Here is an 18,274-nt window from a genome sequence, read left to right as displayed (position 1 = left end):
ATTGTCGTGTAACCACTCCGACGCAGGCCGTGCATTATGAACAGATGCTCGATCGTTTTCAAAGATTCAGTCGCAATACCCGAATTGCTTTTCAACAGTTGGAAGCAACAAGGTGCTTAAAACATCATTGTAGGCCTGGCCTGTGATAGTGCCACGCAAAATAGCAACGGTTGTAAGACCCTTTCATGAAAAACACGACCACACCGTAACACCACCGCCTCCGAATTTTGCTGTTGGCACTACACACGCTGGCAGATGACGTTCACCCGTCATTCGCCATACCCACATCCTACCAGAGGATCGCCACATTGTGTACCGTGATTCTTCAGTCCACAGAACGTTTTTCCACTGTTCAATCGTCCAGTGTTTCCGCTCCTTACACCAAGCAATGCTTACTTTGGCATTTACCAGCGTGATGTGTGGCTTATGAGCAGCCACTCGACCATGAAATCCAAATTTTTTCGCCTCCCGCCTAACTGTCATAGTGTTTGTAGTGGATCCTGATGTAGTTTGGAATTCCCGTGTGATGAAAGATGACTGACTGAAACCCTCAGCTGCCGACAGGTATTGTTGATATACCTCGATGTGGACAGCTGAAAATGTGTGCCCCGACCGGGACTCGAACCCGGGATCTCCTGCTTACATGGCAGACGCTCTATCCATCTGAGCCACCGAGGACACATGAATAGCGCGACTGCAGGGACTTATCCCTTGCACGCTTCCCGTGAGACTCACATTCCCAACTGTCCACAATTCTACATATGTATTGCACCTTATAGACATTTGCCCACCCACTCATTACTTGCGCACGCTTTGGCAATTCCCGTAAGAGTTTGGGCAAGCTGTGCGCATTCGCACAGACGAAGGTCAATGGCTGGGTAGCCTTTAACTATATATATGAAGACAGTAACTGTTCTCGAAAGAAGCGTGCAAGGGATAAGTCCCTGCAGTCGCGCTATTCATCTGTGGCCTCGGTGGCTCAGATGGATAGAGCGTCTGCCATGTAAGCAGGAGATCCCGGGTTCGAGTCCCGGTCGGGGCACACATTTTCAGCTGTCCACATCGAGGTATATCAACACCTGTCGGCAGCTGAGGGTTTCAGTTAGTCATCATTTATTCCACGGAAAAGCTGCACGGTCATCAACAGTATTCTGTTCTTTCGAGAACAGTTACTGTCTTCATATATCCCGTGTGACGGTCTGGATAGATGTCTGCCTATTCCACATTACGACCCTCTTCAACTGTCGGCGGTCTCTGCCAGTCAACATACGAGGTCGGCCTGTACGCTTTTGTGCTGCCGGCCGGCGTGGCCGAGCGGTTCTCGGCGCTACAATCTGCAACCACGCGACCTCTACGGTCGCGGTTTCGAATCCTGCCTCGGGCATGGATGTCTGTGATGTTAATTAGGTTTAAGTAGTTATAAGGTCTAGGGGACTGATGACCTCAGATGTTAAGTCCCATAGTCCTCAGAGCCATTTGAACCATTTTGCTTTTGTGCTGTACGTGTCCCTTCACGTTTCCACTTCACTGTCACATCGGAAACAGTGGACCTAGGGATGTTCAGGTGCGTAGAAATCTCGTGTAGAGACGTATGACACACGTGACACCGAATCACCTGACCACGTTCGAAGTCCGTGAGTTCCGCGGAGCGCCCCATTCTGCTCCCTCACGATGGTACGGAGTACCTGGCAGTAAGTGGCAGAACAGTGCATTTAATATGAAGAACGTATGGTTTTTGGGGTGTCCGGATACTGTTGATCACATAGTGTAGCTTAACAACTGCAAGTCAGTTTCACAATACAGTAAGATTTTCAATTATGTTATTACAGTCATTCTCCTCAGTCACGTTCCGCCTTCCAATTCCAAGTCGTTTTTATTTGAACAAATTCTAAATGTGTCTCAGTCAAAAATCTTGCATTTTCGCTTTCGAAACTGTAGTAGTGCAGAGAGCAGAAAAAAAAGAAAAAAAAATGGTTCAAATGGCTCTGAGCACTAAGGGACTTAACATCTGAGATCAACAGTCCCCTAGAACTTAGAACTACTTAAACCTAACTAATCTAAGGACATCACACACATCCATGCCCGAGGCAGGATTCGAACCTGCGACCGTAGCGGTCGCGCGGTTCCAGACTGAAGTGCCTAGAACCGCTCGGCCACATCGCCCGGCCAGAGAGCAGAACAGCGCATTACTCAAGACGACAGCAATACGAGTTAAGAAATATAATTTACAGAGTTTTTGTGTTTTCGCACAGGGATCACTTTTGTACTTATTCAGTTTTACAGGACCTTAGTAAGATCGAGTAGATCTGAACGTACTTACCTCTTATTTGTCATTATCACACACAGGTTTTCATTAGTTTGCGTTTATGGGTATTGCCTTCTTGCTAGTAGACAGACTGTTCAAAACTGGGTAGGGTAAATATACAGATATACGTAATTAGACACGCAGTCAGCACACCACTTGATATAACTGTTCTTCGTGAGACATAAAGATCACACCTTACTTTAGATGTAAACGTTACGGTGTCACAGGAGATTCCTGAGATTATTCTGAAAAATTGTCAACTGTTTTTGTGCATTTGCCTGGTCCTCCAGTAATCTGAATCATCCGACATAATAGCTTCACGCGAGCATAGGGTCGGAAATTGTCTTTGGTGGACCGGAGATCTTCACCAAAGCGTTCGGCAACCCTTCGGGCACGTCAGCCACGCGTGCAGCCTACACTGCCCCTGCACACATCAGCGTCGCGTACTATCCCTGTCGCAGTAACAGACGGACACTGCACACACACACACAGACGTGGCCAGAAAATAGTGCCGCGAGTATTCCGTCGCCTTCCGCTATATAGGTCGGCGCTAGAGCAGCACAGGTCTGGTCTTCCACCTTCGACAGTCTCTCCTAACCTCTGGGCGAGTGCTGCACACACCCATCGTCTTAAGATGCTGTCGAAGCCCATCATAGGAACCGACGCCGGGTTTATACAGCACTCGTCGTTGTCTCCCTTGGTGCAATCGGACTGCATGCAGGAAAGACTTTTATGTTCCTGTGCTAATCTCCATCTACATCATACTCTGCAAGTCACCTAATGGTGTGTGGCGGAGAGTACCACAGAGTACCACAACGTGATCCGTCCAACCCTGTTCCACTCGGGAATAGTGCGTGGGAAGAATGATTGTCAGTAAGCCTCTGTATTGGCTCTAATTTCTCCAATTTCCTCCTCGTGGAGATGTATGTTTCCTACTGAAAAGTGCTGTCCCGAAATTACTGTTACCGTGATGCCTAAGGTCTCTCTTGTAACGTCTGCCAGTGGAGATTGTTTAGCATCTCCGTAACGCTCTCCCGCCAGCTAGACGATCCCGTGACGAAACGCTCAGTTCTTCGTTCGATCTTCTCTACCTCCTCTATCAGTCCTGATAGGGTTCCCAGATGGATGAACAGTACTCAAGAATCGGGCAAACAAGCGCCTTATAAGCCACTTCTTTCGTGGATGAGTTACATTTTCTTAAGATTCTTCCGATGAATCAGAGTCTGGTGTCTGTTTTTCCCACTATCTGTTTTATATGGTCATTGCATTTAAGGTCTGGTCTAGATAGTTACGCCTAGATAGTTACGCCTAGATATTTTACGGCAGACGCTGTCTCCAGCTGTTTGTCATGAACAGTGTAGCTGAACAGTGGTGGATTTCTTTCCCTACGTATGCGAAATGTGCTACATTTATTTACGTTCATGGTCAACTGCCAGAGCCTGCACCATTCATCAATTCTCTGCAGGTTGTTCTGGAACTCCTGACTATCTTCTAGCTTTGCTACTTTGGTATAGACAACTACGTCATCTGCGAATAGCCTTAAAGGGCATCCGACGCTTTCTACTAGATATCGTAAACAGCAACGTTCCCATCACATTTCCCTGTGGTACTCCGGATATTACATTTACATATGTCGATTTTGTTCCGTTAAGAGCGAGGTGTTGAGTTCTGTCTGCAAGAAAGTCTGGAACCCAATCGCAAGTCCGCTCCCATAGTCTGTAAGCTCGTATTTTTTCATTAAACGGCAATGTGGGACGATGTCAAATAGTAAGTAGGCTATTTAGGTTTTTATGTTGGTAACGCCACGTGGCGCTCTGTATGAAGATCACTGACTGTGCTGTGTGCAGTCTGTGGCTAGTTGACATTGTTGGAATATTCGCTAGTGTAGTGTTGGGCAGTTGGATGTGAACAGCGCGTAGCGTTGCGCAGTTGGAGGTGAGCCGCCAGCAGTGGTGGATGTGGGGAGAGAGATGGCGGAGTTTTGAGAGTGGACGATCTGGATGTCTGTCCGTCAGAAAAACGAAATTTGTAAGACTGGATGTCATGAACTGATTTTTATATATATATATATATATATATATATATATATATATATGTGTGTGTGTGTGTGTGTGTGTGTGTGTGTGTATGTATATATGTATATTATGACCTTTGAACACTATTAAGGTAAATACATTGTTTGTTCTCTACCAAAATCTTTCTTTTGATAACTGTGTTTATCAGTAGTTAGTGCCTTCAGTAGTTATAATCTTTTATTTAGTATTGGCACTCGCTGTACTGCGGTAATAACGAAGATTTTTGTGCGGTAAGTGATTCATGAAAGGTATAGATTACTGTTAGTCATGGCCATTCTTTTGTGGGGATTATTGAAAGACAGATTGCGTTGCGCTAATAATATTGTGTGTCAGTTTAGTGTCCATCAGAATAAGTAAAGAGCGAAATGTCTGAGTGCGTTCAGTTTTGCTCAGCTGTTTGAAAATCAAATAACGTAGAGGTTTATCAGCACAGTCATTAATAATTTTTCAGAGGGGACGTTTCAAAAGTCTTACTGAAATCGAGAAACATGGCATCAACTTGAACGCCATTGTCCGAGTTTCGCAGGATCTCTGTTTGCGGAATCCATGTTGATTTTTATAGAGATGTTTAATTTCCAAATACGTCATAATTCTAGAGCATAAAATATGTTCCATAATTCTACAATAGATTGACGTCAATGATATAGGTCTACAATTGTGTTGATCTGTCTTACGGCCTTTCTTAAAAACAGGAATGACTGGCGTTTCTATCCAGTCGTTTGGTACATTTCAATTGCTCAAGTGATCTACGATAAATTACTGCTAGGGGGAGCAAACTCTTTCACATAATGTTATTCAGGATAGCTTCACCGGACTTGGAACATTTTCCATACCAGCGTATTTGTCTATGAAGATCTTGACTGTGTTACTTTGTCAGATTATGGCATTACCATACTGTGAAGTTTTGTAAGGTGGCATGGTCTCCTGACCTCCATTTCTTACATATTCCGACCTCATCATCGTATTCTGCGTATCAAGACGCTTCATTCGAGACTAAACTCGATAGGGTAGAGACAGTTTTACATATTTCCATTTAATCAATACGCAAATCCAGTAAATAAATCGCAAGCGCACACCGAGATTGAAAAGTCGAGGCTCGCGTACACGAACATTCAAGGCACGACGGCCACAGGAGTTTTTGTTCGGCGGAGGCAACCAGCCCGCTGCAAAGTCCATAGGAGGCTGAGTTAGCACGAAGCTGTGCCGGCCTGCCGACCGCCCAGGGACCAAAACAGTTTTCACCAGAGAAATGGGATAATGGCCTGTATGTTCAGCTTTAAAGCAAAATCCCCTGTATTGTTTGGGAGACCCCCAGCATACGCATTTTTTTGACAGACCTAGTTCGCAGTTTCAGAGTTCTCACAAGTGGACAGTAAACGTCTAACACAGATGATACATATTTCCGGATTGGTCAGTTTAGCCATTCTCCTATTTGTAAGAGTAACGCTGATTGCTGGACTAGCTCTGACGCAATGAGCCGGAAGAGTGAGGGAAAGACAGCAGATGATATACCCTTCCGCTTTTTGCTCAGTGACGTTCTTGCAGCGGGAACACGTAGCGGGTGCGAGTGCGCTCGTGCGTGTATACCTGACGGGATACCAATTCGATTCTACACAGAGTACGCGAAAGAACTTGCCCCCCTTCTAACAGCCGTGTACCGCAAGTCTCTAGAGGAACGGAAGGTTCCAAATGATTGGAAAAGAGCACAGGTAGTCCCAGTCTTCAAGAAGGGTCGTCGAGCAGATGCGCAAAACTATAGACCTATATCTCTGACGTCGATCTGTTGTAGAATTTTAGAACATGTTTTTTGCTCACGTATCATGCCGTTTTTGGAAACTCAGAATCTTCTATGTAGGAATCAACATGGATTCCGGAAACAGCGATCGTGTGTGACCCAACTCGCTTTATTTGTTCATGAGACCCAGAAAATATTAGATACAGGCTCCCAGGTAGATGCCATTTTTCTTGACTTCCGGAAGGCGTTCGATACAGTTCCGCACTGTCGCCTGATAAACAAAGTAAGAGCCTACGGAATATCAGACCAGCTGCGTGGCTGGACTGAAGAGTTTTTAGCAAACAGAACACAGCATGTTCTTTTCAACGGAGAGACGTCTACAGACGTTAAAGTAACCTCTGGCGTGCCACAGGGGAGTGTTATGGGACCATTGCTTTTCACAATATATATAAATGACCTAGTAGATAGTGTCGGAAGTTCCATGCGGCTTTTCGCGGATGATGCTGTAGTATACAGAGAAGTTGCAGCATTAGAAAATTGTAGCGAAATGCAGGGAGATCTACAGCGGATAGGCACTTGGTACAGGGAGTGGCAACTGACCCTTAACATAGACAAATGTAATGTATTGCGAATACATAGAAAGAAGGATGCTTTATTGTATGATTGTATGATAGCGGATCAAACAATGGTAGCAGTTACTTCTGTAAAATATCTGGGAGTATGCGTGCGGAACGATTTGAAGTGGAATGATCATATAAAATTAATTGTTGGTAAGGCGGGTACCAGGTTGAGATTCATTGGGAGAGTGCTTAGAAAATGTAGTCCATCAACAAAGGAGGTGGCTTACAAAACACTCGTTCGACCTATACTTGAGTATTGCTCATCAGTGTGGGATCCGTACCAGGTCGGGCTGACGGAGGAGATAGAGAAGATCCAAAGAAGAGCGGCGCGTTTCGTCACAGGGTTATTTGGTAACCGTGATAGCGTTACGGAGATGTTTAGCAAACTCGAGTGGCAGACTCTGCAAGAGAGGCGCACTGCATCGCAGTGTAGCTTGCTCGCCAGGTTTCGAGAGGGTGCGTTTCTGGGTGAGGTATCGAATATATTGCTTCCCCCTACTTATACCTCCAGAGGAGATCACGAATGTAAAATTAGAGAGGTTATAGCGCGCACGGAGGCTTTCAGACAGTCGTTCTTCCCGCGAACCATACGCGACTCTAACAGGAAAGGGAGGTAATGACAGTGGCACGTAAAGTGCCCTCCGCCACACACCGCTGGGTGGCTTCCGGAGTATAAATGTAAATGTAGATGTAGATGTAGATGCATGCAGAGAGCGAGGAACAAAGTCTCTGCTCAGTATTGTTCTGAGTAAGCACCTCTGTCGCTAGTGAATCGGAGTGATACACTATATTGAGTCACTCGCGGTTAAGGGTTTGTTCACTGTGTTGGCCACGACACTTAATGTGCGGTGTGAACGTGAGAGGTAACCTCTCATATCGAAAAAAACCCGGAAGTTTATAAATAAAAGTTTCACTTGATTTTCTTAAATTTTGCAATATATATTTTCCGTTTGTTTAATGTTTTTCTTGCACCAACTTTCAATACTCCACACCCAAGTATCCCACTCGTTACATGAGAAAATAGAGTATTTTGGTGTCTTTTCCTAACAGCGGACGACTCCAGAAGATATTTACTGCTGAAAGTTTTTCAGGGATTTCTTTTTGGGTACGTTAGGAGCGTCTGTCTGACTTCTGTAGTAGTGTGGGGTGGAAATTGCTTCTTGCAGGAGCCAAAGTGTACTTGTCAGATCAGTCCGTTGCGCAGCTCGTCAACATAACACCCACATGCTGACAGTCTTCATACCTGTAAGAAAATTCAGTTGCGATTTTGTTGTTATTGGGGAAACAGACGTTTCCTTGCTCAATGAAATTTTGCAAATTTTGATCACTAATTTTTCTGTGTCGGCGTGAGCGACATACCAGCCTCATTTCGAATTCTAGAGTCGCTTCGTGACCGCTGCACCGCAGTCGAGCAAAATACAGCGTACGGGTACATTTGTCCAGCACACCAATGCGGCTGGAGTTCGACATATGGTTGAGATAGGGTGGGCTGTTACCTCACCTGGAAGAGCTCGCCGAACAAGATGACGGCGCCGCCGCCCTCCAGCGGCTCGCCGTGCTCGCTGATGATGGTGCACAGCTCCAGCATCTCCTTGTGCACCTGCGATGACGCCTTCTTGCCTCGCAGCTCCGTCTTGGACCCAGCCTTCGGCCTGTGGACAGCACATTCGTCTTAAGGAACAGTACGATACCTCTTGTCCCTGGTTACTGGCAGGTCATCTAGACTAGTACTCCATGAGCAAATACCTTACAGCGAAATAGGACATTGTTCCACAGTCGTTTTAGTGAACATCAAGTCACTTGTTACTAGCTGTTCGTCTATATTAAGAGCACATTAGTATACACTGATGAACCAAAACATTATGACAACCTCCCTAAGAGCTTGTTGTTCCTTATTGGAACGAAACACATCACTTATTCGGGTTATGAGGGTGTAAGGTGGCAGAATAAGTGGTCAGATTCGCACCTTACATGAGACCATTAGAAATCGTAATGAGAAGGTGAAAATGACACCTAACGTAAATCTACAGTTACGAGAGTATTTGCCTATCAATTACAGTCAATCGACAGTAATTAACTCACCATTCCTATACATTGAATGTCTTTGAGCAGAAGGTAGAACAGGGAACACGAGTCGAGTCGCTTTTAGTATCCAAAAGCCAGCTCCACAACGGCATAGCGAAGCTGTGCTGCAGGAGTGACGCTACAGCGACCCTGGGCCAGGTGATTGATGCTGGTGGACCGCCTGTAGCGAGGGCATCGGTACAAGGGCAGAGAAGAAGCTTTAGAAAACTGCGTTTCGAAATTACAATGGGATACGAACAAAAGCAACTGACGCATTTTCGTCTAGCGAGTGTGACACACGGTTAGGTCAATGTACTTTAGACGTCTAGAATGGGCAAAAAACGTCCGATTGGCGGATACGCACTAGGAAGGAGAAAAATACTGAAGTTTCGACGCAGTTTGGTGGAAGGGACGTTGCGATTGGTAGAGGGTGTTTCTACAAAGTAAGAGGAACGCTCCTATTGGTCGAAAAAAGCCGTGGCGTGTAAAAGGAACGCAAGTGGAGGGAGGCATTTATGCCATGAGTAGGACAAGAGAGAAATTTTTCGAGGAGACTCTTCTCTGAACTGGCGCGAAGTGCAGAACGAAGCGCTTAACGCTCCGTACGAGGTAGAGAAGAAATTTGTGTGGACACTGCGTTCATAGCGGCTGCACTTCAGCTAAAATTATCTTTAGCAACGTTTAGCTCCAACTGTGGAGAAACGAGCCAACCAAATTAGTTAATTGTTCTTCGAGAACTGAGAGGGCACTATAATATGCTCGCTGCTCCAACCATGCGCGTGTATATCGCCACATAATAAGACTAGGGCTGAGTACATGTTTTCTCACATCACGAGAAACACAGGGAAAATTTCTGCTGGAAAGTTCAGCAAAGGCCAGATTAGTTTTATAGGAATTTCAGTGGGAGAGAGCGGCCTTGCAGACAACAGCACATTGCAGCTTAAGGTAAATACTGCGTGCAGAGGCATAAACTTTGTTGGTTCACCAGCTTGCATCCACTATAAACTCGAGTGGCCTTGGGTAATCTTGTTCTCAAATTTGTCACTTGACTAACCATCCACCGTAGACTTGATCCCTAATAGTACCGAACTTTGAACCGGAATTGGACGATTTTCGTAGTACTGACCAACGTCGTAATGCATGTGTAGGAGCAATTTTGTAAAGAAACGCCCAATTTAACTTTCATATTATTGCCCTTAGGAATAATGTAAAGAAACTTCCAATGAAACTTTCATAATATTGTGCTTAGGATTAATGTTGTTTCAGAGAGTTAATATCTAACATTGTTGTGTATAAACTTATTTCACTTTTTGATATTGGCAAGATGCATTATCGATTGCGCTGTTTTTATGTTGGCGAGTTGAAAACTGTGCGAAAAGCTGTAATTTCGTGAGAAATATTGCGCCATTAAACTTGTCATTTCACCTCACACAGTTGTTCTCAATTCAAGAATAAGCAAAAACATAAGCCCTGCACCTTTACAAGGGATCCGATAGTTTGTTGGTAGGCTTGTGGGAGATACGTGCCATTAGATGCATATGCACAGGTCATGTAATTCGCATAAATACTGGGCCACTGATTTGTGTACGCAGTGGTGGCGCCTGATAGCGACCAAGGCTGCCTCCATACGATTCACATGAGTCGAATTTTGAGTTCACTATAACGCTCTCAAAACAACTGTAGTACGTTTCTGGCTTTGAGACTCAGATAATTACACTCCTGAAAGATGATATCGCCGTCGGGGAAGGCATCAAGCGTGAAGGATGCACGTGGTTTGCAGTTGTCAGCGTTGCTTTGGTTACCACCACATTTCCCATGGAAGCGCAGGAGAATGTCTTCCATGGGCCAACACTGCTCCCACCAACCTATGTCAGTGGTGGGCCGCACGTTTAGAACAGCCATACACCTTGATGACAGGGTTCGTGGAGACGACCAGCGACCTAGTGTAACAAAAACGTGATTAACGCGAAGAGGCGACTGGTTTCCATTGATCAATGGTCAAATCCTGACAGACCTAGTTCGCAGTTTCAGAGTTCTCACAAGTGGACAGTAAACGCCTAACGTTGATGCTACCTATTTCCGGACTGGTCAGCTTAGCCATTCTCCCATTTGTAAGAGTAACGCTGACTGGTGGACTGTACCCCCTGAAATCGTTCAAAATGGTTCAAATGGCTCTGAGCACTATGGGACTTAACTGCTGAGGTCATCAGTCCCCTAGAACTTAGAAATACTTAAACCTAACCAACCTGAGGACATCACACACATCCATGCCCGAGGCAGGATTCGAACCTGCGACCGTAGCGGTCGCGCGGTTCCAGACTGTAGCGCCTAGAACCGCTCGGTCACTCCTGCCGGCCCTGAAATCGTAATTGACGATGTCGTCAGGCCGACATGTGACCATGTAGGGGTGGCCCACTGTGGAGCTCCACTTTCAGTTACGTACGATGAACACTATGCTCCAAAACCCTTGTACATGCACCAGCGTTGTGCTATTTCGGCAGCGATAGCACAGTTCAGCATCTGTCCTACTTTACAGACCCCCCGTTCTGTGAAGAGTTGTTTACGTTCAACCATTTAGCGCCAAGTGGTAGTCTTACTGTGCTTCTACAGATTTCCGTAGATGATGATGATGTTTGGTTTGTGGGGCGCTCAACTGAACGGTTATCAGCGCCCATACAAATTCCCAACCTTTGCTCAGACCACTCTCGTCACTTTCATGAATGATGATGAAGTGATGAGGACAACACAAACACCCAGTCATCTCGAGGCAGTGAAAATCCCAGACCCCGCAGGGTATCGAACCCGGGACCCCATGCTCGGGAAGCGAGAACGCGACAGCGAGACCACGAGCTGCGGACGACTTTCCGTAGGTGCTCACGACAGTAGCACGTGAACAATCGACCTTCGTGATACTCGTTCACAGATTCTGCGTAATAATAATCTGCCCTTTATACCAGGCCATATCTTTGCTAGGGTGATCCCACGTCCATGTCTGCTCCGCTTACATACTATCATTACCGCGTCATGTGCCCACAGGCCACCAGGTGGCATCCAATATCGGGGTGGGCAGTGGTCATAATATTTTGTCTTATCAGTGTATACCTTGCAATGAACCTCGGCATTATGCCACACTCGATTTGGTGCAGAACGCTATACACCATGTTGCTGGAAAATTCCTTCCAATAAGACTATGTCAGTAAACACCTTCCATCAAAATAAATTGTCTCGCTCTCGCTCGAAGAACTCGATCTGTCAAGTCACTTGGTACTACCTGCTCATCTATATTAAGACCATATGAGTATATACTTTGCAATGCAACTGGCACCCGTTTTAGTGAAGAACACAATCCGTCAAATCACTTGTTACTAGCAGTCTATTATAGGAACACATGATTATAGCGACTAGATTCTTTTAGCACTCTGCTTGCGTTTTTATGCTGTTTATTTCTGCTGTGGGCTTCAGTCCAAAGACCAGTTTGATGGAGTTCTCCACGGCACTCTATCCTTTGCAAGCCTCTTCATCTCTGTATAACTAGTGAAACCTATATTCAGTTAAACCAACTAACTGAATTCAGTCCTTTGCCCCCCCCCCCCTTCCCCCGAATTCCTTCTGTTCTCAGACTGACCATTCCGTGATGCCTCTGGGAGTGTCCTATACCTGAGCAGTTCTTTTTGTAAAACTGAGCCATAAACTTAATTTTGTCCCCCATTCGATTCGGTATCTCTTCATTAGTTGCTCGATCTACCCATCCAGTCTTCGGGATTCCTTTGGAGCACCATATTCCAAAAACTTCTATTCTCCTGTTCTCTGAACTGCTTATCGTCTATTTTTCGCTTCTGTACGGTGGTACATTCCATACAAACACCTTCAGGAAACTTTTTCTAACATCTAAATCTGTATTCGATGTTAACGGATTTCTCTGTTTGTGAAATGCTGTTCTTACTACTGTTGCCTTTCAGAAAATAACAAGACGACCGTATGCGCCATTTATGTCAGTACCCTTAGCTAGTTAGTTGTTTATTCATCCACAGCTGATATATGAAAGTATCAGACATGTCAGCTTAGTTGAGAAAACGAAGCAAAATAAAAAAGGACAAGTGTGATCAGGACTCGTGTAGCGAGGGTTCACTACACACTTAAGTACATAGGTACTTCATCCATTCCGAAAACAGTGAATTTCGACGATTTTTGCTTGTTATCCATATCGGTACTGGTAAGATATGACGATAAGAAGAGTAGGCTGAAGATCAAGACATTAGTCAGGAAGAATCAATACGCAAAGAAGTGGGATATCGAAGTACTAAGGAATGACGAGATACGTTAGAAGTTCTCTAACGCTATAGATGCAGCAATAAGGAATAGCGCAGTAGGCAGTACAGTTGAAGAGAAATGGACATCTCTAAAAATGGCCATCACAGAAGTTGGGAAGGAAAACATAGGTACAAAGAAGATAGATGCGAAGAAACCATGGGTAACAGAAGAAATACTTCAGTTGATTGATGAAAGGAGGAAGTGCAGACGTGTTCCGGGAAAACCAGGAATACAGAAATACAAGTCGCTGAGGAATGAAATAAATAGGAAGTGCAGGGAAGCTAAGACGAAATGGCTGCAGGAAAATGTGAAGACATCGAAAAAGATATGATTGTCGGAAAGACAGACTCAGCATACAGGATAGTTAAAACAACCTTTGGTGACATTAAAAGCAACGGTGGTAACATTAAGAGTGCAACGGGAATTCCACTGTTATATGCAGAGGAGAGAGCAGATAGGTGGAAAGAATACATTGAAAGCCTCTATAAGGGCGAAGATTTGTCTGATGTGATAGAAGAAGAAACAGGAGTCGATTTAGAAGATATAGGGGATCCAGTATTAGAATCGGAATTTAAAAGAGCTTTGGAGGACTTACGGTCAAATAAGGCAGAAGGGATAGATAACATTCCATCAGAATTTCTGAAATCATTGGAGAAATGGCAACAAAACGACTATTCACGTTGGTGTGTAGAATATATGAGTCTGGCGACATACCATCTGACTTTCGGAAAAACATCATCCACACAATTCCGAAGACGGCAAGAGCTGACAAGTGTGAGAATTATCGCACAATCAGCTTAACAGCTCATGCATCGAAGCTGCTTACAAGAATAATATACAGAAGAATGGAAAAGAAAATTGAGAATGCGCTAGGTGACGATCAGTTTGGCTTTAGGAAAAGTAAAGGGACGAGAGAGGCAATTCTGACGTTACGTCTAATAATGGAAGCAAGGCTAAAGAAAAATCAAGATACTTTCATAGGATTTATCGACCTGGAAAAAGCGTTCGACAATATAAAATGGTGCAAGCTGTTCGAGATTCTGAAAAAAGTAGGGGTAAGCTATAGGGAGAGAGGGGTCATATACAATATGTACAACAACCAAGAGGGAATAATAAGAGTGGACGATCAAGAACGAAGTGCTCGTATTAAGAAGGGTGTAAGACAAGGCTGTAGCCTTACGCCCCTACTCTTCAATCTGTACATCGAGGAAGCAATGATGGAAATAAAAGAAAGGTTCAGGAGTGGAATTAAATACAAGGTGAAAGGATATCAATGATACGATTCGCTGATGACATTGCTATCCTGAGTGAAAGTGAAGAAGAATTAAATGATCTGCTGAACGGAATGGACGGTCTAATGAGTGCACAGTATGGTTTGAGAGTAAATCGGAGAAAGACGAAGGTAATGAGAAGTAGTAGAAATGAGAACAGCGAGAAACTTAACATCAGGATTGATGGTCACAAAGTCATTGAAGTTAAGGAATTCTGCTACCTAGGCAGTAAAATAACCAATGACGGACGGAGCAAGGAGGACATCAAAAGCAGACTTGCTATGGCAAAAAAGGCATTTGTGGCCAAGAGAAGTCTACTAATATCAAATACCGGCCTTAATTTGAGGAAGAAATTTCTGAGGATGTACGTCTGGAGTACATGGTCTGTGGGGAAACCGGAACAGAAGAGAATCGAAGCATTTGAGATGTGGTGCTATAGACGAATGTTGAAAATTAGGCGGACTGATAAGGTAAGGAATGAGGAGGTTCTACGCAGAATCGGAGAGGAAAGGAATATGTGGAAAACACTGATAAGGAGAAGGGACAGGATGATAGGACATCTGCTAAGACATGAGGGAATGACTTCCATGGTACTAGAACTGTAGAGGGCAAAAACTGTAGAGGAAGACAGAGATTGGAATACGTCAAGCAAATAATTGAGGAGGTAAGTTGCAAGTGCTACTCTGAGATGAAGAGGTTAGCACAGAAAAGGGATTCGCGGCCGGCCGCATCAAACCAGTCAGTAGATTGATGACCAAAAAAAAAAAAATATATCCAAATATTCAACGTAAATCGGGGTCTCTTTTGATTGCGTTTCCGTAGAAGAATAAATTACTTACACATCCAATTGAGTGTAGACTTTATTAAGTGAGATACATTTAAACTTGATACATCTACTTGTTCGTGATAAATAGTGCTTTTAACGGACGAACGAGAAGACATACGAAAAACATGACAAAAAAGGTTTTTTGGGTGGTACAATCAAAAACTAAAAATTTTCGGATTTTTTTTTTTTTTCCTTTACGTGTGAAAGCCTGCTGCTTGCCAGATTTCATGATTCTAGGTCAACGCGAGGTGTTCCGCAAGTTCTGATGAATGAGTTTGCGAGGATCAAATTACGAGGGTTGGAACTTAAACAGTGGTAACTATTTATTCATAACCGATACAAAAGAGTCACATGTTTGCACCTGTTACTGTCCTTCAAAGTGTTTGGGTTGGGTTGTTTGGGGAAGGAGACCAGACAGCGGGGTCATCGGTTTCATCGGATTAGGGAAGGTTGGGGAAGGAAGTCGGCCGTGCCCTTTCACAGGAACCATCCCTGCATTTGCCTGGAGCGAGTTAGGGAAATCACGAAAAACCTAAATCAGGATGGCCGGACGCGGGACTGAACCGTCGTCCTTCAAAGTAGTCACCAGCGTTGTGTAGAACCCGTTCCCAGTGATGTGGAAGGCGTAGCAGAGCCTGTTCTGTTGATGGTGCGAATGGAGCGGTCTACTGCCTGTCGAATCTCTGTAACAGTTCTGAAGCAAACGGCACGAAGTGGTTCCTTCATCTTCGTAATCAAATCAAAGTCACAAAGACTTAAGTCCGGGGAATATGGTGGATGGTACAGTACTTCCCAGTCTCATGGACCGAACAGAGCAGCCACAGCTTGCGCTGTATGCGCCCGCGCATAGCCGTGCAAAATGATGGGTGGGTTGCGCAGAAAGTGTCACAGATTCTTTCGCAAAGCTGGTCGCAGGTGATGCTCCAAAAACGAACAGTAATACCGTGCATTGACGGTCTGCCGTGGAGGAACGTAATGCGTCAGGGTAACAGCATTACAGTCGTACACGAGAATCACCACAACTTTCACCATACTGGGGCTCTGACGCACTTTCGACTTTCGCGGCGAGCCACAATGACGCCTTTCGTTGGACTGGCGTTTCAGTTTTAGCTCGTACGATGTGGCCCACGTCTCATCCAGTGTTACGATACGGCGCAGGAAAGCCTCTCCTTCGCTCTCGTAGCGCTCCAGGTGCGTCTGAGCAAAGTCATAACGGATCCATTTCTGCATTTCCGTCAAGTCATGCGGAACCCATCGTGATGCAATTTTTTGCATGGTCCTCCAGGATGCGATGCACAGTCGTACGCGCTAATCCGGTTTTGTGGACCAGGTCACGAATCGTGTGGCGTCGATCACTGCCCACTAACGCGGCTACAGCGTGCACTTCTTCTTCAGAGACGCTGGGACGACCTGCCCGATGCATGTCTGCCGCAGTTTGCCCACATTCGTTGGAGGCTTTTATCCAACGTGCCACTGTTCTGTACGGCAAAGCCGATTCCCCGCACCCCTCTCGAAGACCTCGATGACGCTGTCGTGCTGTACGACCTCTAGCACATTCAATCTTGGTCCAACTCGGTTGTTCCTGTTTCGAAAACACAGTGACACTGATACGTTAGACTGCTCGCCCACAAGCGACTGTGTTTCCCTCGATTGTGCGCACGCCGGTGACACGGGACGGGCGAGTCCATTTGCTCGGAGGTAAGGTAGGTATGTCAACAACGTGTGCTATCAGCGACAAGTAGATTCCATTGCATAGTGTCTCCACAGCAGTGTTGCCACTATTTAAGTTCCAACCTACGTATGTGACATGAATGGCATGAATTGCATTGACTTGGTAATTTGAATTTACTATAGTGTCAAGACACAGTTGCTGAGAAAAAAAGGGCTTTTAACAGTCAACAGTCAGACAGAGCGACAGACGGACAACAAAGTGATCTCGTAAGGGTTCCGTTTTCACGTACTGAGGCACGGAACTCTAACTGCAAACGCATGCATACAGTAATGTCATCTAGTAAAAAATTATTTTGCACTATTCATTTGATCACATCACTGGTCACAGACCACACAACACTACAGTCTACACCACACACTACGCACTTCACTGCACACTACACTCTACACTACAGTACACTCTACACTACACCACACTACACTACACACACACACACACACACACATATACACACATTCTTTCGGTCGACAATACGTTGGCGCTTCTGCAGATCTATCAGATCATTCCGTCGGAGAAAGCTAAACCAGCGCTTCACACCAGTGAATGACGTGATGAGCTCCAGAAAATGGAAAGAGGTGTTATCCACCATACATCCTCGGGCATAGGATTTCACAGAATTGATTAAACTATGACAGCTCACTGCAGAATGTTGTTGTTGTTGTGTTCTTCAGTCCTGCGACTGGTTTGATGCAGCTCTCCATGCTACTCTATCCTGTGCAAGTTTCTTCATCTCCCAGTACCTACTGCAGCCTACATCCTTCTGAATCTGCTTAGTGTATTCATCTCTTGGTCTCCCTCTACGAGTTTTACCCTCCACGCTGCCCTCCAGTACTAAATAGGTGATCCCTTGATGCCTCAGGACGTGTCCTAACAACCGATCCCTTCTTCTGGTCAAGTTGTGCCACAAGCTCCTCTTCTCCTCAATTCTATTCAATACCTCCTCATTAGTTATGTGATCTACCCATCTGATCTTCTTCAGTATTCTTCTGTAGCACCGCATTTCGAAAGCTTCTATTCTCTTCTTGTCTAAACTATTTATCGTCTATGTTTCACTTCCATACATGGCTACACTCCATACAAATACTTTCAGAAACGACTTCCTGACACTTAAATCTATACTCGATGTTAACAAATTTCTCTTCTTCAAACGCTTTCCTTGCCATTGCCGGTCTACATTTTATGTCCTCTCTACTTCGACCATCATCAGTTATTTTCCTCCCCAAATAGTGTATTCACTAAGTGTCTCATTTCCCAATCTAATTCCCTCAGCATCACCCGACTTAATTAGACAACATTCCATTAGCCTCGTTTTGCTTTTGTTGATGTTCATCTTAT

At 44.9% G+C, this 18,274-nt stretch overlaps 1 protein-coding gene and 2 non-coding genes across 3 annotated transcripts in view; 1 reads left to right on the top strand and 2 right to left on the bottom strand.

Moving 5' to 3' along the window:
- LOC124553913 (actin-binding Rho-activating protein-like) overlaps positions 1-18,274 on the bottom strand; it is a 216,670-nt gene that overhangs the window by 56,349 nt on the left and 142,047 nt on the right. Inside the window, exon 3 of the mRNA XM_047127935.1 lies at positions 8,237-8,387. Coding sequence (XP_046983891.1) covers positions 8,237-8,387 — 151 coding nt within the window. The remainder of the gene's footprint in view (positions 1-8,236; positions 8,388-18,274) is intronic.
- Trnat-ugu lies at positions 605-678 on the bottom strand. Its single transcript has one exon. It is a non-coding gene; the product is annotated as a tRNA-Thr (tRNA).
- Positions 969-1,042, top strand: Trnat-ugu. Its single transcript has one exon. It is a non-coding gene; the product is annotated as a tRNA-Thr (tRNA).

The sequence above is a fragment of the Schistocerca americana genome, chromosome 11 (assembly GCF_021461395.2).
Source record: "Schistocerca americana isolate TAMUIC-IGC-003095 chromosome 11, iqSchAmer2.1, whole genome shotgun sequence".
NCBI lineage: Eukaryota > Metazoa > Arthropoda > Insecta > Orthoptera > Acrididae > Schistocerca > Schistocerca americana.
The sequence above is the reverse complement of the archived record's forward strand: the minus strand, read 5'-3'. Positions and strand labels throughout refer to the sequence as shown.